Raw genomic sequence first — 21574 nt, 5'->3', positions numbered from 1 at the left:
GGGGATGCTCTGCCCACACCTCCAGGCACTCGGCAACTGAGCGCCTCATACCTCTACACTGCTGGAATCCATTAGTGGTGGGGTACGTCTTCCCAAAAAAGGAAGCGGATCGTTTGGCCAGCAACATCTGGATTCTATCCCAAGGGGGTGGATGGGTCATAACCTGCTCGGTCTGCCTGATTTATTTGTGGGCTGAAATGAGATCATGTGGTAAGGCCTGGCAGAGAAGCAGTGAAAAGGCCTCCGAGCTGGATGAGAAACCGGATGCTCTGGGCAAGGAGCTGGAGCTCAAGGGGGAAGGAAGCCAGACACATAGAAGCCCCACAGGCGTCGGGAGAGGCTTCACCCAGCTCTCCTAGTTCAGCACGGGCAGGGTGGGCCTAGTGCTGCCTGAGGAGCCTTGCACCCGTTCTTCCCTTTATCTTCTTGGGTCTCTTGGAAAGATCACCCACTGCGGCAAACCATGGTGGTCTGGAATCAGTCCTCCTCCCGAGTCCAGTTCTGTCCATCCCAAAAGATAATCAAGCAACAGCTCTGCAAACACCAAGAAACAAGCAAAGCTATTATTGGAAGCCAACATTTGTCAAAAACAGATCATGCCAGTCAAAACCATTTTACATTCTGTGGCAAAGTGACTAAATTAGTGTACCAGTGAAATGCTGTGGACATAGTATACTTGACATTTGACAAAGTAGGCCATAAACTACTGCTTGGTAAAATAGAAAAATGTGGGATACATGGCATCACCAAAGTGTAGTCTTGAATGGAACTATATATGGAAGGAAGTATGCAGCAGGGTACCCCAAGGCTTTGTCTTAGACCCAGTACTCTTCAATATCTTCAGAAACTATTTAGACAATCGTTTAGACTAGCCAATCCACCAGAAGATAGGCTAAAGATCTGGAAGGAACTCAACAGATTAGAACACTGGGCCCTATCTAACAAAATAAAATTCAATAGTGGGAAAAGTAAAGTTTTACACCTAGGGAAGAAAAAAAACAACAAATGCACAGATACCGAATAGGTGATACCTGGCTCAATAGCAGTGACTGCAAAAGGGATGCAGAAATCCTAGTGGACAATCACTTAAATATGAGGCAGGAGTGTGCTGTAGCTACCAAACAAGCCAGTGCAGTCCTAGGCTGCCTCAACAGTGGGATTATATCAAGGTCATGTGAAGTACCAGTACCACTTTATACTGCCTTGCTAAGACTCCAGTTGGAATACTGCATCCAGTTTTGGTCACAATAGGGAAAAAATGTTGAGGCTCTAGAAAGAAAGCAGAGGAGAACAACAAAGATGATAAGGGATCTGAAGGCTAAAAACAGGATGAATGGTTGCAAGAACCATCTAGTACAATAAGGAGTAGAGGTGACATAGTAGTCTTCCCATATTTGAGTGGCTGCACAGAGAAGAGTGTGTTAACCTATCTCTAAAGCACCTGAGGACAAGACAAGAAGTAATGAATGGAAACTTATTGAGGAGAGATCCAATTTAGAACTAACGATCAATGGAATAAATTGCTTTCAGAAATTGTGGATGCTCCATCACTGGGGAGGTTTTAAAAAGAGATTGGGGTGGTTATAGGGGTGCTTGAGCAAGGGGTTGGACTAGAAGACCTCCAAGACCTTTCAACTCTGTTATTCTGTATTCTGTAACTATTCTACCCATCGATAAGTATTCATGAACCACACTGGTCTAGCTTCATTTCTAGCTTTGCTATCTGCCAGGATGCCTTATATGTTTATTAAAGGATGTTTCAAGACATCTAAAAGACGTGAAGTAGCTTAAAACATTCATAAAGATCAATAGTTCACAATTAAAATTCAGTGACTAAATAACAGGCATATGGAGCCAGTCATATTTCCATTAAGATCCACATTTTTCTTGCAGGAAGCTACCAACAATTAATGCATTTTTCAGACTTCAAAGTTCTCGAAGCACGATGGCTGAACCTTTCGTGCCCCTCATGTAAAAATAATTCAAAGAAGGGCTTCAGCTAAGATCTTCCCAGAAGGGCACTGTGAGCAAAAGCACCTTTCGGAGGCTGTCCAGGGTGAAAAGCCCAGGGGGGTTAACTGACCTTACAGACACTCTAGCTGCTGCTGCTAATCACTAGCAAACGTGGGCAGCCACATTTTGCATCCCAAAGCAGCTTTAAAACTAGCCTAATGATGACATGAATAGATTGCTTGCTGAAGCTATCCAGCCTTTCTGGGTCAGCTCCTTTCACCTGTTGTTCTGTATTCTGTATCCCAAAAACCTATTTATTTGATTTCTATTGCCTCCCATCTTTTCAATAGCTCTACAATAAAAAGGTAAAGGTTCCCCTCACATATATGTGCTAGTCGTTCCTGGCTCTAGGGGGCGGTGCTCATCTCCATTTCAAAGCCAAAGAGCCAGCGCTGTCTGAAGACGTATCCATGGTCATATGGCCAGCATGACTCAATGCCAAAGGTGCATGAAAAGCTGTTCCCTTCCCACCAAAGGTGGTCCCTATTTTTCTACTTGCATTTTTTACGTGCTTTCGAACTGCTAGGTTGGCAGAAGCTAGGACAAGTAATGGGAGCTCACCCTGTTACGCGGCACTAGGGATTTGAACTGCTGACCTTTTGATCGACAAGCTCAGTGTCTTAGCCGCTGAGCACCACATCCCTTAGCTCTACAATATAAATAGATAAATACATAGCTAGGCATCAACCACTCAATTAGCTACACAGGCGATTGGCTGTATCCCAGGGCCCCAGGCTTGGGCATAACACCTAGTTTTCAAGGGCATGTAATGCCTCTGTAATCTGTACCAACTAAAGCTTCCAAATGCACTTCAAGGGCAACTCCATTTAAAGCACATTGCAGTAGTACAATTTCTGGAGGTCACAAAGGCAAGACCATAAACAGGAAACACACACACACACCAGTCCAGGCTTGGGTACAACTGATGCATGATCTGAAGTTGTGCAAATGCCCTCCTAGCCAGGGCTGCCACCTGCTTCTTGAGCAGGAGCCATGAATCCAGTAGGATCCTGGTTTGCACTCTGTGTAATTAACTTTGGAAAAAGTTCAGAGAAGAGCAATTAAGAGATCAAAGCCCTGGAGACTAAAACATAATGAAGAATGGCTACAGGATTTGGGTTTGGCTAGTCTAAAGAAAAGAATTGGGGGGGACATGATAGCAGTATTCCAGTAGTTGAGGGGCTGCCACAAAGAAGAGAGGATGCAATCTATTCTCCAAAGCACCTGAAGTAGGACAAGAAACTGGTTGGAAATTAATCAAAGAGAGAAGCAACCTGGAATTAAGGAGAAACTTCCTAACAGTGAGGACAATTAACTAGTGGAACAACTCACCTTCAGAAATCATGGGTGCTCCGTCACTGGAGGCTTTTAAGAAGAGTCTAGACAGTCACTTATCTAAAATGGTATAGGTTCTTCTGCTTGAGCAGGGGGCTGGACTAGAAGACCTCCAAGGTCCCTTCCAGCTTCTATTCTATTCTATTCTATTCTATTCTATTCGGCAATAAGAATAAACGGGAGGAGCAAGAGGAAGAGCCACAGCCGAGACAATGGTCAAACAAAAGAAATCTTTGGTCTCGGGCAGGATTTGAGAAAATCTCAGACAAAAACCACCCTAGTTCTCTTGAAGGGAGGAATAGATATGTTCAGAGTTGCAAAATAAAGTTACCATAACCTTGTAATAAAAGTAAATATTAGCATAATCTTGGCTTCCTGGTATGATCTGCCACAAAGGGCTGACAATTTTAAGGTGGTATCACTCCATTCTCAACCAAATACGGAAGGTGTCTGGAACCAGGTGGTCCAAAATCCCAGATCCATTCAATTTTATTTGAATTATGCTGAAGCCTGTTGTGCCATCCAGGCCCTCACAGCCTCCAGGCTCTGAGACAGAACTACCCCCACATTCAGACAATCTGGGATGGAGATATCCCAAAGTCATCCCCAACCATTGGACGACCTCACCCAGCAGTTCCATGTAGTCTTAAACAGAATAGGAGAAGGGACTGAGCCCTGTGACACCCCACAAAAGAAGGGCTTCTTTCCCAACATTACTAGAACCAACCCAAGGGAATGAAGACAACCGGCATAAAACAGTGCTGCCCACCCCCAGCTCCCAGAGCCAAACCAGAAGGATACCATGATGTCTAATTCATCAAGAGGAGCAAGGATGGGTGCACTACCCTCATCCTTCTGCCAGTGAACATCCAAGAATGCAGTCAATGCCATCTACTGTATATCCAGGGTACATACCCAGACTTGAAGTCAAATTGAAAGGAGTCCAGATGATCCCCTTCTTTTAAGGTTTCCTGAAGCTGCAGCTCAACCCTTTCTGTACATCCTTTAACAATCACCTTATGAGATGGGAATGCACCACTATGACTACCCACTCTCTCAATGAGGAATTGATCCCCACCTAGTCAGCCATGATGGGATCTAACATAGAGGTGGCTGAGCTAACAGTCATGGGCATCCTGTCCCCTTCCTGTTGCCTGAAAAGATCAAGCTTCCCCCAGATAAATAAGCCATCCCTAGGCCCCACGGAACCCACTCCAAGGCCAGAGTCCACCTTAGATCTGATCAACTTTCTCCATCAGATACCCAGCATATTCTTCCCAATGACCCTGCAAGTGGATCCCCAAACCACTTCCTTTCAGAAGGGCTTAGGTCATCCCAAACTAGTCTGCAACCAGGGCAGATAACGCCCAACGTAATGCCACGAGTTAGACTCCCAATAGCAGCTGTAGCTCATGTTTGATCAAGTTCACTCTTGATCAAACTTGAAGCATCTTTTCTTCCATGTCATTTCTCTCCGCTCCTCCATGAAGGGGGGAAGTTCTGCAATCCTTAGTGGAGGAAAGGCCATTCAGGCACAATCCAATCTGCAGCCCCTGTGGCCACTTGAACCATCCAGCAGATGCCCTGAAACAATCCAAAGTCCCTCAGGAACCAACTGGGTCACTCATTGCCTGGAGCAGACCAATCTCATAGGTCCAGACTCCCTGCATGGAGGGGGTGTAAGAGAACTGCAGTGGTCTGACCCCAACAAGAGAAAAACTGCCCACTCCCCTAAATCCAAAGTACCTTGTCAGTGCTCCAACAGAAAAACCAAGTCAGGTGTAGGAGTGCTGTTCGTGTCAAACTCTGGAGGACTTGTGGCAGGTCCATGGATGTCATTGTGGCCATGAACTCCTGAGCTACCTCCAACCCAACCGCCAGGGAAAGCAAATTAAAGGCCCCCCAAGATCATGAACCCGGGGAACACCGTTGGCAGCCAAGCCATAGACTCAAGGAGCTCAGGCAGGAAGGTTGCGACACAGCAAGAAGGTTACTACAATAGCAACAGTTGCAACTGAACCTTGGAGCCCAACAAACAAGGTCCCACACCCAGCAACCTGTAACTGACAACTCATCTGCTTTCCTAAGTACCTTGTTGTAGATCACCCCACCATATTATTAAAGATATCTTCTATTTGGTATAAAAATAAAGACTTGGCTGTTCTTTCCTTGAGCTGGAGCTATGAATCCAGAAGGACTCCCCAAATTGCAGCTCAGTCTGCAGAAATACCACCCCATCCAGAGTCCAAGATGAAGAATCATTTAGGCCTGGAGGTCCAAACACTCACAGCTACTCCATCTTGTAGGGTTGAGATGAAGCCAGTTCCATCTAGACTATTACAGATCCCAGGCACTTGAGCAACACTGCCACATCATCACTTCTCTGGCTAGGAAAGGAGAACTATAATTGGGTATCATCAACATACCAGAACCTATATGGTCAGATGGCCTCCCATAGCAGTTTCATGTAGACATTGAAAAGGAGATGGAAAAGGTTCGAGCCATGGGGCAGCCCACATTGTAGGGGCTTAGGGCTCAACAACCAGTGTTCTACCAACACTGACTAGAATAGGGGTATCAAACTCAATCTCATTGAGGGCAGCATCAGGATTATGTTTGACCTTGGGGGGGGCAGGGGGCATGGCCAGCTCGACATCACTCGTGTTGGGGGCGCCTATGGTAGCCTGAGCGTTCTGCCAGCAAAAACAGGCTCCCAAGCTCCATTTTTGGCTGCGACAGCCTCCTGCAGCCCTCTGTCAGTGAAAAAGGAGCTCAGGAGGACTGCCCGCGGTCCTCCCGAGCTCCGTTTTCACTGGCAGAGGCACTGCAGGCCAGTCCTTTGCTGTTCCCAGGGAAGCCCTGCAGGCCAGATCTAAGCATCCCAGCCTTGAGTTTGACATTCCTGGACTAGAACCAGCCATGATGGAAGGAGAACCACCGTAACTCTGGGCCTCTTATCCCAGCCCCCAAAGCTGGTCCATAAGGATGTCATGATCGATACTATCAAAAGCCACCAGGAGGATCAGAAAGGTGCACCACCTCAATCTCAAGTCCTCCAAAGGTCACTGACAAGCGCGACTACTGCTGTTTCAGTGCTGTGACCAGCCTGAATGCAGACTGAAAAGGGTCTCTAGAAGATAATCCATCCAAGGCCCTTGGATGTGCTGTGTGCCAACCACCTTCTCAATAATCTCATCCATACAAACAAGAAGGCTGGAGACCAATGAAAATTGTCCAAAACTGTGAAGTCCAAGGATAGTCTCTTGAGAAGGGGCACACCACCATCTCCAATTCAGGTGGAAATACCCCCTTCCCACAAAGAATTAGGACATTCTTTGGACCTAACCACATGCCACCTCCCAGGAGGTCTTAATCAGACATGGGTCCAGGTGGGCGAACTCCCAGCCCCAGGATCCTGTCCCCTTCCTCAAGAGTAACCAGCTCAAACTCCTCCCAGATAACAAGGTTCAAACATGTCTCCATCATCTCCAAAGGCTCTGCCCACCAGAGCCTAACTCTAAGCAGTCATGCAACTTTTAGTGACAGGTGTCAAGAATTCTCCCCACAGGGATTCCCCTAGCTCCTCCTTTCCCCAGGAGGGATATGAGTAAATAGGAAGAGGGGTGGAAGGAACTAGATATTTTTAGATATTAGAAAGTTGGTAGCGAATATGATATTATCCTTATCTGGAGCCACTTTGGTCTAGTGGTTAAGGCTCCAGGCTAGAAAATGAAAGACAAGAAGTTCAAATGTGACGTCAGCCGTGAAAACTATCTGGGTGACTTTGGGCCAGTCATTCATTCTTAGCTGTAACTCACTTCACAGGGTGGGGAAAACAGGAGGACTGTATGTTGGATATGTCTGCCACGAGTTATTTGTATAAATAAGAAAGGCTTGATAAATAAATAACAAGCTACCAGACGAAGGCCAGCTCTCTATCTCAAGAGTGCAGGATGTGGCAAGGTAGCATGATGTAACTCTTTGGTGCAAGATATGTTTAGTAAGTTCACACCCTCAGCAAAATACCTGCAACCCACAGCAAACTGCAAAGGATATCAATGTGGGAATTGTGGACTTGGATGGTGCAAAAAAGTATCAACAGAAATAAATCTTTTGATATATTCCTTCTCGGTGTGAGTGCACCCATGGGTCAGCTTCTCCTGTCCAAAGGAAGCAATAGGGTTGATTCAATTCAGAACAATTTGCAAATGTATTGCTGGATTCAGCTTGAAAAAACACTTGTAATACAGCACACTGCATCCTGGGTCTTATTGCTTAGGTGTGGCAGCATTTTGTTACAAGTTATATGGTGCTTGTCCTTTATTCACGTATGTGAGGTGCTGGGCCAGACACACTTCAATTTCATTGCCTAGCCCTAGGGGAAACTCTGCTTGCATGGATGTAGAATTTGTAAGAAGCACACGTGGCACTCATTTAATTTTTAATTGGTTACCCTTGGTGGACATTCAGTTCACAACACATGTATACACATGTGCACTATGAACCCACTCAGAATTGCACATAGAAGGGCTGGAGAATCCAATTCCAACTGTTGCCAAAGTACAATTCATGGCACTTTTGGCCACACTAACTTGGGGTTTAGCCAAGGCTTCAGGCTTCACCCCAAGTACAGAGAATGCTGTCTTGAAGGAGTGGACTAGCATCTGGCATGGGTCAACGTTACTTGGAGCAGTCCTTATTCCTGACTACCGGTAGTAGGTGCATAGTCTGACCAAATTCTGTGCTCAAAAGATGAGCCAGACAAACTTCATAGCCAGAAAGCAAATGCACATAACAAGGACAGAAATAGAGCTTAACCCATTGACTGTGTGGAGATTCCTTCTTTGCAGCTCACATCTGACGTGCATGCTGCCTCAAAATGCGGGGGGGTCATTATTTGGGCTAACTTTTCTTGGATTGTTGGAATCCATTTCTCTGATTGACCACCCTGTCCAAAAGCATTTTTGAGGTTCTGGAAGAGGAATTTAAAAGACAGAAAGGTGGAGAAAGTGTTACAGATATAATTATTTATTTATTCAACATTTATTGGTCATTCAGTGGACTATGGATGGCAAACAAAACTAAAGAAAATATCAATAGGAGCCTGAGTGGCGTAGGAGGCTAATGCCTCCTACTAAGGCAGCATTTAACATCCAGCTGCCTGCAATTACTGTGAGTTCAATTCTCACCAGGCTCAAGGTCGACTCAGCCTTCCATCCTTTCTAAGGTGGGTAAAATGAGGACCCAGTTTGTGGGGGCAATAAGCTGATTTTGTATAAAAATATACAAAAGTATGAAGGCTATTGCTTAACGCATTGTAAGCCACCCTGAGTCTCCGGAGAAGGGCGGCATATAAAAATAAATAAAAATAAAATAAAAAATAAAACAGCTAAAAACATTGCATCAAACAGACAGCCCAGACTTTAATAATGTAACAGGACAGAAATAACAAAACAGGGACCATTAAACAAATCATAAATGTCAACCCTAGGTCTGGGACCCAAGTCGCAACCCCAGGAAAAGGCAGGCTTCCCAGGTGCCACAAGATGCCATCTTTAATGGAGGGGGCCTGGAGGGCCCCCCCCCTCTCCTGCTGAAAAAGACTGGGTGGGCAGAAGCCATTGGAGACAAGAGGTTTCTCAGCTCCTAGGCATATTGGAGCCTTTAGCCCGGCACTCCCTCCCCTTCAGAGGTAACTAGGGTCAAACCCGGCTTCAGCTAACCAAAGAGAGAAGCAACCTGGAATTAAGGAGAAACTTCCTAACAGCGAGGACAATTAACCAGTGGAACTGCTTGCCTCCAGAAATTGTGGGCGGTCTGTCACTGGAGCTTTTTAAGAAGAGACTGGATGGCCACGTATCTGAAATGGTAAAGGACGGTTCTCCTGCTTGAGCAGACGGTTGGGCTAGAAGACCTGCAGAGTCTCTTCCAGCTCTATTCTATTCCAGGGGTCTCCCACCTGGGCAACTTTAAGACTTGTGGACTTCAACTCCCAGAATTCCTCAGCCAGCAAGCTGAGGAATTCTGGGAGTTGAAGTCCACAAGTCTTAAAGTTGCCCAGGTGGGAGACCCCTGCTCTATTCTATTCTAAATTAGAACTTAGAATAACTTTTTAACATTAAATGCACACTAATCAGCATACATTAAAATTTTGTTGCCTATAGCTCTCAAAGAGGGTCACCACCCCAATATACACTCCATAAACATGACAAAAATATAAATAAATAAATAAATGATTATATATACCTACATATATATTATAGGGCAGAGAGAAACAACCCAGTCTAGTCCGATCAGACTCGTGATGAACCGCCCCCCCACCCCCCATCCCAGCCCCCAACACGAACGAAGAAGGAAGCTTCCGCTGGCTCAGCCCGGGCAACCAAATAAAGAAAGGGCCACATTGTAGCTAGTGAGACGGCGAGGCGCTCTGGGACTCTCGAGGGCTCCGTCTTGTCCACACGGGCTCTCCGGGGCCGGAAAGAAAATTGCCTTGGCAGCTTTAAGACTTGTGGACTTCAACTCCCAGAATTCTCCAGCCAGCATAGCATAGTTTAGCATAGCCATAGCTGGCTGGAGAATTCTGGGAGTTGAAGTCCACAAGTCTTAAAGCTGCCAAGTTTGAAGACCTCTTGGCTTAACCCAGTGTTTCTCAACCTTGGAAGCTTGAAGATGGGTGGACTTCAACTCCCAGAATGCACCAGCCAGCACTGTTGGCTGGGGGATTCTGGGAGTTGAAGTCCACCCATCTTCAAGTTACCAAGGTTGAGAAACACTGCCTTAACCAAACCACCCCGCTGGCCCCGCCCTGCTAGCGCCTCCCTCTTCCTGCGCAAGCGCAGACGCGTTCGCCGCAAGCCTAGAGCGTCGCCTTCTGCGCGGCGCGGCGAGGGGAAGCAGACGTTGTAGCTCGGCGAGATCGACTTCCGCCGCCAGGGCGGAACTTTTCTGCGCGGGCGAGGAGGGGGGGTGGGGGAACACCGGGGCGCTCGGGAAACGGCTTCCGGCTCCGACGCCGCCATGGAGACCATTCTGGAGCAGCAGCGCCGCTACCACGAGGAGCGCGAGCGGCTGATGGACGTGATGGTCAAGGAGATGCTGATCCGCAAGTCTACGGTGGGGCGCGGGGCCGGGGTCGGGGGGGCGTGGAGGGGGAGGGAGCCGGGCCGTCCTGAGCTGGGCCTAACCTTTCCTTCTCTCTCCCGAGCAGCTGCGGGACCAGATCAACTCGGACCACCGCACGCGGGCCATGCAGGACGTAAGTGGCGGGCGTGGGAGGAGGTCGGGGGTCGCTTGGCCTCGGGGGTGGCGGCTGACGCGTCGGGCTTCTTTTGCAGCGCTACATGGAAGTCAGCGGCAACCTGCGGGACCTCTACGACGACAAGGACGGGTAAGCGACGGGGGGGGGCGGGGACGAGGCAGAGGTGGGTTTCAGCAGGTTCTGACCAGTTCTGGCAAACCCATAGCGGAAATTTTGAGTAGTTCGGAGAATGGGTAGTAAAAATTCTGACTGGCCCCGCCCCCATGTATTCTCTGCCTCCGGAGTCCTAGCTGATTGGGAGGATTTTGCAGTATCCTTCCCCTGGAGTGGGGTGGGAATGGAGACTTTACAGTATCCTTCCCCTGTCACACCCACCAAGGCACATCCACAGAATCAGTAGTAAAAAAATTTGAAACCCACCACTGGGGCAAGGGGTCTCCAGAGCGGCTGCAAGACCCGCTGACCCCAGTGCTGGACTCCCCCCCCATCACCCACCCCTCCAGGTTGCGGAAGGAGGAGCTCGGCGCGATTTCAGGGCCCAACGAGTTCGCCGAGTTCTACAACCGGCTGAAGCAGATCAAGGAGTTCCATCGCAAGCATCCCAACGAGGTCAGCAGAGCCTCCTCCCCTTGCCTGGGCTTCCCCTTAACCTTCTCTGGCCATCGCTGTGCCCAAAAGGCGGTTTTCATCCTCTTGCATTTGTAAAAGGCTAAAGGTGGTTTTCTTTGGAGGGGGGGGCAGGGTGGTTTGTTTCAATACAGTTAGTTTTTGTAGAAAACTGAGCTTTTTAATTTTTGTAACACTATACATTTCAGTTTTGGTTGTGTTAAAATGTTTTAAAACCAAGATAACTCCCCAAAGTTCTTGCGTGTTATTACACGCTGTAAACATTTAGCAATTGTTTATTATGTAGCACTGAAGAGCGTGTGCACCAAGGCAAATTCCTTGTGTGTCCAATCACACTTGGCCAATAAAGAATTCTATTCTATTCTATTCTATTCTATTCTATTCTATTCTATTCTATTCTATTCTATTCTATTCTATTCTCTATTCTATTCTATTCTATTCTATTCTATTCTATTCTGCATTTGTTCTGTTCTATTCTATTCTATTCTATTCTATTCTATTCTGTTCGTCTCTTGACTTAGAGGAGACTCTCAGAACCACTGGTATTGCCAAACAAATGGTCTGTAAGTTTGCCTCGGTCTGCAGAGGTTCTGGACTTCAGGCCAGCCCAATTCTTGAGAAGGAGAGTGGTGCTGGATGCCAGGTATCAGAGTCTGCTTCATCCAGGGCCCTGAAACAAGCCATCACAGGTTGAGCATAACTGGCTGTAGTTTTCCCTTCAGTAGAACTCTTTTCTTATTGCCAAGAGGTGAGAGAGGACAACTCTTGCTCTTAGAATTGAAGAGCTTGAAGTTACCACAAAGGTAACCTCATCCAAGTTGTAAGTCGGGGGTTACCTATGCTACACTCTCATTCTATTATCCCGGACATTGGCTAGACCTCCAGTGTTGTGTTATCTGCAGATTAGATAAGCAGTTCATCAAACTTATTGGCTGCATCTTAAAGGAAATGTGGAATGGTTGTGGGCTCAAGTGAGATCCCATCCACCGACTTAATGTAGAGCCACTGATGACTCTGAATTCAGACTCTCCTTACTGTTGTGCAGTCTGAATTCTCTCTAAGAGATGGTTGTATGGAATGTTGTCAGACACTGATTTTGAGGTTAATTATTTAACTTTAGTGCAGTTCCATTTTCAAAGGAAATAAGATTTATCTCATAAAATCATCTTCACAAAGCCATGCTGATACGATCTTCAATTAATTCCTTAGTTGATAATGTCTAGAATCTTCTTTTTTTCTCTCCTTTCTGGAAGAGGGGTGCCATATTTGCTTTTCTCTTGTCCTCTGACACCTCCCCAGCTCTCCTGAAAAAATAATTTAAGATCCTGACAGCTCTTCAGTCTTTGGATATACAGACGGGCAAAAGGCGTTCTCTGCTTTCTCCATTTGGAATCAGCAAGTTCATAAGCTCATTTGTTGTCTTCTTACTGTTGACATATTTGAAAGAGCTCTTCTTACTGGGAGAGCCAGTTTGGTATCAAAGTTAAGGCATCAGGCTTGTCTTGGTTTGGGCACAAAACCAGGCTGGGTGACCTTGGCCACTTACCTGTCCCTCAGTCTAGGAAAAAGAAGGCGAAAGCAAACCATTTTGAAATTTAGCCAAAAAACAGCAGGAGCTTGTCCAGGCAGTTATAAGGAGTTAAGGGTGATTCAAAGTCATCCCCACTATCTTGCTGGGTTTTGCCCCTCCCACTCGCCTTGGCTCATTTCTGCCTTTGTCTTCCTGGCCTTATTTCTTGGTCCTTTCTACCATTTCCAGAAAGCTTGTTTGTGAGCTGCATCTTCAGCCACATTGACTTCTTCATGTGTCTCCTTGTTTTCTTTGTTGTTATTGTTGGAAAAAATGCTGTTCTTAATTTCCTCTACAAGAAATTCTGGTCAACTCCAAAATCTTTTTCTTTAAGGTTTTCTTTCCAGAAGATTTTGCTTTTATTTCTCTTTATTAAAATTGAACTTCCTAAAAAACATGATTTGTGTCTGACCACTTTTTAAACCAGACTTTTGCATTTGCAACCAAGTAGTAATGACTTTAATCACCCATTTCCTTAAGAAGACAAATTCAGTCTCTGCAGAGCAGCATTTCATTTGTGAACTTTGTACCATTGTTGCAAAAACCCAAACCTCTGTTGCTGACAGAAAAGCTCATTTGAAAGACTTTCCTTTCCGTTTCCTCAGTCAAGAAGGGCCTCTGGCTATGGCAGGGATCTTACCTCGCAGGATCCTTTGTGCTCGTATGGAAGGTGTTCAAACATGCTTGAGTGACTTCCTGCATGCAGCACTTTTGGGGAGGGGGATCATGAAGCAAAACCAAAAACCATGTGTTACCTTTGTAGATCTGTGTGCCGATGTCAGTAGAATTTGAGGAGCTCTTAAAGGCCCGGGAAAACCCAAGCGAAGAGGCTCAGAGTAAGTTTGCGTGGCAGGATTCACGCTTGGCTTTCTTTTTTTCAAATGAATAAATTATGTGCTGAAGATTTCATTCTTGGCTTCTCGTAGACCTTGTGGAGTTCACTGATGAAGAAGGATATGGCCGCTATCTGGACCTGCACGATTGCTATCTGAAGTACATCAATCTCAAGTCGTCTGAGGTGAGGCTCCCATACTGTTTTCCGGGCTTAGGGGGGCACAACTGATGCTCCCTTGTTTTGCTCTCGTCCTTGCGGATTCTGTCCTCAGATTTATGCTTAATAGAGCTACGTAAAAGGGAAGCGCCACTGAAGGGGCACAAAACATTGGACTGGAAATGAGGGAGGGAGAAGAATAAAAGGACGGTTGTTTCTTGCTGGGCTGAAAGGGAAGGGTGAGGGTGTGTAAGGCTCTTCTCTCCCGCAGCCTCACAGCAAGGGCAGCCGTAGGAACCTCCAGAGAGCAGTTGCTTTGGCCTAGGGTTTCAGAGAATTGTGGCAAACCCCCTTCTCTTTCTTCGTGCTGTTGCAGAAACTGGACTACATCACTTACCTGTCTACTTTCGACCAGCTCTTTGACATTCCAAAGGATAGAAAGAATGCCGAGTACAGAAGGTGAGACTTTCCTATGAAAGGGGAAATGTGTCGTCCTCTGGGCTATTAAAGCTGGTCAAATTAACAATTTTGCGTGAACAAAAGGATTTTTACAGCAGAATTTCTCATTTCCCCACTTGGGTTACAGTAGCAAGCACAGGTTTAAAATGGTTTGATTTTGTGGTTGCACATTCATGTATGGTATGGTAATTCTCAGTTGCTGCCAGTTGACAAACGGATGGGAAAGGGGCCCATTTGGGCTGGAGAATGCCAGGTTCTCCTGCCACAGTCAGTCTGGTTTTTTACAGGTACTTGGAGATGCTGTTGGAATATCTGCAGGATTATACAGACCGAGTAAAGCCTCTGCTTGACCAGAATGAGCTGTTTGGCAAAATTCAGGGAGATTTTGAGAAAAAGTGGGAGATTGGCACTTTCCCTGGTTGGCCGGTGAGTGTCGTTCTGTGGTGGGTGAGGCTTAATATGAAGCACAACTGTTTTAAACCATGTTCATTGTTGATGTTTCTGGGAGAGATGCCTCCTCCCAGCCTGTGCCTCTGTGTCCCCAGTCAACCTAAATGGCTGGGAAAGTTGGGGCTAAGTACATCTGGAGGCCACTGACCTGCACAACCTTTGTCTACATATCCTCCTGTTGTCCCTTGACAGAAAGAGACTAGCAGCGCCCTCACACATGCTGGGGCCCACCTGGACCTCTCTGCCTTCTCTTCTTGGGAGGTTGGTAGCCATTCTGGATCGGGGAGTGGGAGGGTGGGAGGTTAGGAGTGGAACCCCCCCCCCAACTTGGCGCCTCTGGGAATCCAGGCGGCCACTTTCCTCCATGGCCCTGCAAGGAGGGAGTTAGCTTTTGGTACTTCCCCACAGGAGTTGGCCTCCCTTGGTCTAGATCGGCTGAAATCTGCCCTGCTGGCCTTAGGTCTGAAATGTGGAGGGTAAGTGGAAACAGCTTTAGCGTTTGTGGTGGCCTAGCAGTCTGGGAGGACATGCAGAGAAGTGGCACAGGCATATCGGTCCTGCCCGGGGCTTTCCTGGTGAACCCTTGCCGGGGTGGGGATGGCACCCTCTGGTGAGAACAAGCAGAAGCTCTTATACAAAAGAATCAAACTCTTGTCTCTGCTTCCCACCCCAAAACACGTTCTGTATGTTCTTGGGTGCTTCTGGCTCTTATTTACAATGCTAAAATGTACCCTGGAGCCAGACCTGAGGGGTTCCTGCTCTCCTTCTTGCCCAGGACATTGGAGGAACGTGCTCAGAGGCTTTTCAGCACAAAGGGCAAGTCCCTGGAAGCCCTTGATCCCGCTCTCTTTGCCAAAAACCCAAAGACAAAAGGGAGCAAGCGGTGAGTCTGCTCTAGGTTGGAGTGGGGTGAGTGCTACCTGCTCGGGCCCTTTTTGAGTTGGTCTCCTCCATTAGTGGTCTCGTGTCCTGCGGTGAAGAAGCTGGGCCGCCTTTGTTGCCAGCTGGGATTGCTCACTTGTGGGCACCATTGTTGTGTTAACAGGGACACAGAGCGGAATAAGGACGTGGCCTTCCTGGAAGCCCAGATCTACGAGTACGTGGAGATCCTTGGGGTAAGAGCCACCCCCTCCCCTGAGCATGGAGGTCCCAGGCAGGGGCTGCTGTCTTCACAGGCTTCACTGTCCCTCAGGAGCAACGGCAGCTGACGCATGAAAATGTGCAGCGCAAGCAGGCGCGGACCGGGGAAGAGCGTGAAGAGGAAGAGGAAGAGCAGATCAGTGAGAGCGAAAGCGAGGACGAAGAGAATGAGATCATCTACAACCCCAAGAACTTGCCTCTGGGCTGGGATGGTAAGGTAAGGCCTCTGGCAGGACAGAGGGGCCTCCGTCCCCTCCTTGGACTGGACTTGCACGTGACATCCAGTGATCTCTGTGCCTCTTTGCCTTCCAGCCAATTCCCTACTGGCTCTACAAGCTCCACGGGTTGAATATCAACTACAACTGTGAGATCTGTGGGAATTATACATACCGTGGGCCCAAAGCTTTCCAGCGACACTTTGCGGTAAGAAGCGTCATGCCATGCTTCCATCTGGGAGAGGGTCAGATTCCTGAGGCTGGGGTAGGGGTGGGTGGGGGCGGTTGGGCTTTTCAGGCTGATTCCAGAGCAGGTTCCTTGCTGGTCTGGCATCTTGGTAGTTTCCTCCGACTTCAAGGCGCGGTGGCCCAGTAGTTAGAATGCAGTACTGCAGGCTAATTCTGTTGCCTGCCGGCTGCCTGCAATTTGGCAGTTCAAATCTCACCAGGTTCAAGGTTGACTCAGCCTTCCATCCTTCCGGGGTGGGTAAAATGAGGACCCAGATTATTGAGGTGGGGGGGGGCAATAGATAGAATAGAATTTTTTATTGGCCAAGTGTGATTGGACACACAAGGAATTTGTCTTGGTGCATATGCTCTCAGTGTACATAAAAGATACATTCATCAAGAATCATAAGGTACAACACTTAATGATAGTCATAGGGTACAAATAAGCAATCAGGAAACAATATAAATCGTAAGGATGCAAGCAACAAAATTACAGTCATACAGTCACAAGTGGAAGGAGATGGCTGGTGGGAACGATGAGAAGACTAATAGTAGTGCAGATTTAGTAACTAGTTTGACAGTGTTGAGGGAATTAGTTGTTTAGCAGAGTGATGGCGTTCAGGAAAAAAGTGTTCTTGTATCTAGTTGTTCTGGTGTGCAGTGCTCTATAGTGTCATTTTGAGGGTAGGAGTTGAAACAGTTGATGTCCAGGATGTGAGGGGTCCGTAAATATTTTCCCAGCCCTCTTTGACTCGTGCAGTACACAGGTCCTCAATGGAAGGCAGGTTGGTAGCCATTGTTTTTGCTGCAGTTCTAATTATCCTCTGAAGTCTCTGTCTGTCTTGGGTTGCAGAGCCAAACCAGACAGTTATAGAGGTGCAGATGAAAGACACAATAATTCCTCTGTAGAACTGGATCAGCAGCTCCTTGGGCAGTTTGAGCTTTCTGAGTTGGCGCAGAAAGAACGTTCTTTGTGGTGCTTTTTGGATGACGTTTTTGATGCTGACTCTGTAAACCGCTTAGGGAGGGCTGTAAAGCACTGTGAAGTGGTATATAAGTCTAAGTGCTATTGCTATGTCTCGTAACCTCAGCACTGCTCTGGGGCTGGGAGAGAGCTGCTTTTGCATCCTGCCTGCCTCGAGACCCCAATGCCACAGCATTCTTTCAGGAAGAGGCAAAGAATGTGTGCATGCATCTGTGACCCTTTAATTTGGATGAAGCTGGGGCTGGACTCTGTGGCCAAAATGTCTCCTTTAAACTCTAGGATTCCTAACTTCCCCAGGCCATTCTTGGCTTCTCAAGAGCAGTCCTTGTTTTAGGGGGCCGGGTCCTCGGTTTTATGATCCCTTGTGCTCTACAGGAATGGCGCCACGCTCATGGGATGCGATGCTTGGGCATTCCCAACACGGCTCACTTCGCAAACGTTACGCAGATTGAAGACGCCGTGTCATGTAAGTGGGTGCAAAGCCTGTTTCCCCTGACCTCAAGGGTGGGAAAGGGGGTATCCTGGCCTTGGCAGGGGGTGTTGAGTGGCGATGGTTGGGCTTGCATCAGGGCAAAGCCTTGGGGGGGGTATTATCTCATAGGAGCTTCTGAAAGCTCCCCCTCAGCACCAAAGCAGGACTTGGCCTTCCTCTGTTTTTCAGTGTGGGCTAAGCTGAAGCAACAGAAGGCTTCGGAAAGGTGGCAGCCAGATACAGAAGTAAGTTGGGGTAGAGGGGGTTCTTCTTAGCTCTTCTTCTGCAGACATGAGCCCTTGGACCAGATTGGAGATTCAGTATAACCTCAGGGGTTGACTCTGGCCACTGGGATAAACACCTGTTGAGCTGCAGTAAGAAATTACTTTATGTAACTCTTCCAATTTCATTTTAAATCATCCTTGCTAATAATTGTGTTACAAATGCACTACATCTTTTGAAAGGATATTTTTTAAAACTTTAAATTACTCTTAAGTCTCCTCTAGTGAGGGGCTCTAGGTTAAAATACTCAGTCTTTATTTTCTTTCACTGCTGCTGTCCCCCCTTCCTGTCTAATACAAATGGTATTTTTTTTTAAAGCAGAAGGCACATACTCATCTTTACTTTGTATATATGACTTATAGTTTTGCCAGTCTTCATATACAATTGTAACTCCAAACTTGGGGCAGTTCATTCATTAGGATGGGAAGGGGCAAATTATCCAATTATTTCCACAGTTGTGCATATTTTTTTTCAAAGCTCTATTACATCTGATCAGTTTCTTCCTATTGTTGAAAGGCTGATTCTCCTATAGATTCCCTTTTTAATAACATTGATCAAAGATTTGTCTGTGGTTCTAGTAACAATCAATTTCCCCCAAAAAGAGTCTGCCATTATTTTTCTTACATTGACCAAAAGAACAAAAAAGAAGAAATTCTGTTTAGTAATGGAACGGCCTTCAGCATTTCCCTGCATGACCTCAGGGGGTTGGAAATGGCACCAGATTCAACACAGAAACCTTGCGACCCCCTCAACATCAATAGGGCCATTCGTGGTGGTGGGGGAGGCGAGGAGGAAGAGGAATGTCGAAGACATCAAGATACTGGGGAGACGATCCCTGTGTTGTTAAGCACAGACATGTCCCAAAAGTGCTTTTTCAAGAGGCAACTGGACTTTCTGGTTTTTCTTAGAAGACGTTTCACTTCTCCAGAATTGAAGAAGCTTCTGGAATGAGAAGTGAAACGTCTTCAAAGAAAAACCAGAAAGTCCAAGTTTTCAAGTTGCCTCTTGAAAAAGCACCTTTGGGGACAACCAGGACCTGGATGACTGAGATTCTCCATAGACATTTAGCACAGACAGACTTCAGTGGTGCCTCAGCTTAAAAGCAGCCGATGCTGTTATGGCATTCCACGCTGCATCTTATTGTCTCCTTTTTGTTGCAGTTTAAATATTTCCTTGCATCTGTGTATACATTTCCTTTTTCAACTCACAAACCATAGAACTTACTAGAGTCACCAGTATGCCACAAAAAGCACACCGGACAATTTATCCTGTGGAAGTATCACTAACATGTAGGAAATAATGTTAGCTACTGTATTTTTAGGATTATAAAACGCACCGGAGTATAAGATGCAGCTTAGTTTTTGGGGAGGAAAATGGGGGGGGGGGAATCTGCCTACCAGGTATTTATCTGGCTGGCATCCTTAGTCTGGTCACATTAGTTTGCTGGTTTTTTTATCCCCTGCTTGGGGATAAAAAAGCTGAGGGAGCAGCAATGAGAAAAGCAGGCAAAGCACAGATCGCTTCACTAACGCCTCGTTAGGACTGAAAAAAAGCTTCTAAAGCACAGCTGAGAATCTAGAAGGAACAGGCAAAGCACAGATTTCCCTCTCTAGCACCTCGTTAGGGCTGAAAAAAAGCTTCAGAAAAGCTACATTCAGAGTATAAGACACACCCAAATTTTCAGCCTCTTTTAGGAGGGAATAAGTGCGTCTTATAATCCGAACAATACAGTACTTTTTCCCTAGTACAGGTACACTTAGTAACTTAGTGACTGTTCAAAGTTACAACAGCACTGAAAAAAGTGACTTAATACCGTTTTTCACACTTATGACTATTGCAGCATCTCCTTGGTCACATGATTTACATTTGGATGCTTGACAACTGACTCGCATTTATGACGGTTGCAGGTCATGTGATTACCTTTTGCAACCTTCTGACAAGCAAAGTCAGTGGGGAAACCAGATTCACTTAACAACCGTGTTACTAATTTAAGAACTGCAGTGATTCAGAGAAAAGTCCTAAAATGGGGTAAAACTCACATAACAAATTTCTTGCTCAAGAACATAAATTTTGGGCTCAGTTGTGGTTGTAAGGTGAGGAATACCTGTAACTGCCTCTCAGCTGTGGTCTTTAAGCAGAACCCCAGCTTTAGGCTGTAGAACCTTTCTATGTTTGCTGGTTGTTGGGGTGTGCTGGCACCAATAAAAGGTCATTACAACTTAAGGCCTTGCACATTGTGTAGGGTAATTAAAGATATCAAAGATATCGTGCATTCTCACAAAGACGGCTCGACTCCAGCCAAGACACATACCTCAGTTTCTGAATGGTATCTTAACTTCCTAGTAATACTGTGTAACATTTAGTAGGGATAGCAAAATGAGAAGTACCCTGATGGAATGGCAAAGTAACTGCCTCCAAAACATTCAAAGGGGGAGAGGGGAGAAGAGATGTTTTGGGGGGGCGGGGGCATGAGAGATCGGTCAAGTGCAACTAAGTCATAAAAATGGTGCCAGCAGCTACACTACATGGGTCAAAATTAGGCATAGAGGAACAGCAGCAGGAAAACAGAGTTGGCTGCAGCAAGGGACCAGGGGTGGGTTCTACTTAACCTTTACTGCCGGTTCGCAACGGGGCTGTGCACGCATACTCTTCTGTGCATGCGCAGAAGCATTTTGGTGACGTCAGGGTCAGTGGGCGGGGCCTCCCACCAGTTTTACTACCGGTTCTATAGAACTGGGGGCAACCCACCACTGGGTGGGACAGAAACCAAAAATGCCAGCCAGCAGGTGAGGAAGAGACCCTCCCGCCAAGCAAGTCTTGAACCAAAGGGGGAAAGGGGGAAACTGTATTCCTCACAAATGGACAGGCCCAGAGGTGTCATCCATGAGTATTCCAAGGTTATACCTGCAGCCCAGAGAGAAAATAGAAGGGACTCCTGGTGCAGAAACTTTTCAATTCAGATGGGTCAAAATCCTCGTGTTCTGTCACAGAGAAGGGGTGTCTTGCTGTTGTGTTGTGTTGGATGTTTGGCTTTGCATTTGGCTGTCAGCAGCTTCACTTATCATTCCAGGAGGAATATGAAGACTCCAGTGGGAATGTGGTCAACAAGAAGACCTATGAAGACCTGAAACGCCAAGGCCTGCTGTAAACAGAGACACACACACACACCCCCGCCGCCCATCTCCCCTTGTCTCCCTTTTGGTGACTGGAGTCCTTGTGGGTAGGCATTCCAGAGATGCTCCTAGTCAATAGAATGGATTCTGTAAGACCTTTGCTTTATGTTGAACTGATACATAGAAATAAACTACTTTTAAAGGCAGAGGAATGAGCATCTGGTCTGGTGATGTAGCCTTGCTTGACGGAGACTTTCTCCCAATATCTGTCACTGACCCATCCTTGATCCTCGGTATCTGAAGGCACACACCGTTCAAACCCAAGTTAGCTTCCCTCTGCAGGAAACGTGGAAGGAACATGGGAGTCCATGCTTGTGTTCACAGCTTGAGGTGCTGCCTCCGGCCCTTCTCTTTCCTTCACTTCTCTTTGCAG

At 46.7% G+C, this 21574-nt stretch overlaps 1 protein-coding gene across 2 annotated transcripts; it reads left to right on the top strand.

Annotated features, from left to right (window-relative positions):
* The first annotated feature begins 10326 nt into the window (after positions 1-10326).
* On the top strand, positions 10327-21347 carry SF3A3 (splicing factor 3a subunit 3). 2 transcript variants are annotated; one of them, XM_070950196.1, is made up of 17 exons: positions 10327-10464; positions 10559-10606; positions 10686-10738; positions 11113-11218; positions 13570-13642; positions 13733-13824; positions 14174-14256; positions 14544-14682; positions 14899-14967; positions 15115-15182; positions 15482-15589; positions 15752-15821; positions 15899-16063; positions 16159-16269; positions 17650-17740; positions 17936-17991; positions 21099-21347. In XM_070950196.1, exons 1-17 carry the CDS (start codon positions 10369-10371, stop codon positions 21174-21176), a joined length of 1506 nt encoding a protein of 501 aa, XP_070806297.1. In that variant the 5' UTR covers positions 10327-10368; the 3' UTR covers positions 21177-21347. The 2 variants fall into 2 exon arrangements, with proteins under 2 accessions (XP_070806297.1, XP_070806299.1); XM_070950198.1 differs by lacking the exon at positions 15482-15589.
* Positions 21348-21574: the final 227 nt, after the last annotated feature.

Source organism: Pituophis catenifer, unplaced genomic scaffold (genome assembly GCF_029215685.1).
Source record: "Pituophis catenifer annectens isolate HBS135680 unplaced genomic scaffold, rPitCat1.0.hap2 SCAF_9, whole genome shotgun sequence".
NCBI classification, from domain to species: Eukaryota; Metazoa; Chordata; class Lepidosauria; order Squamata; family Colubridae; genus Pituophis; species Pituophis catenifer.
Note: the sequence above shows the minus strand (reverse complement) of the source record. Positions and strands in the feature narration are given on the sequence as shown.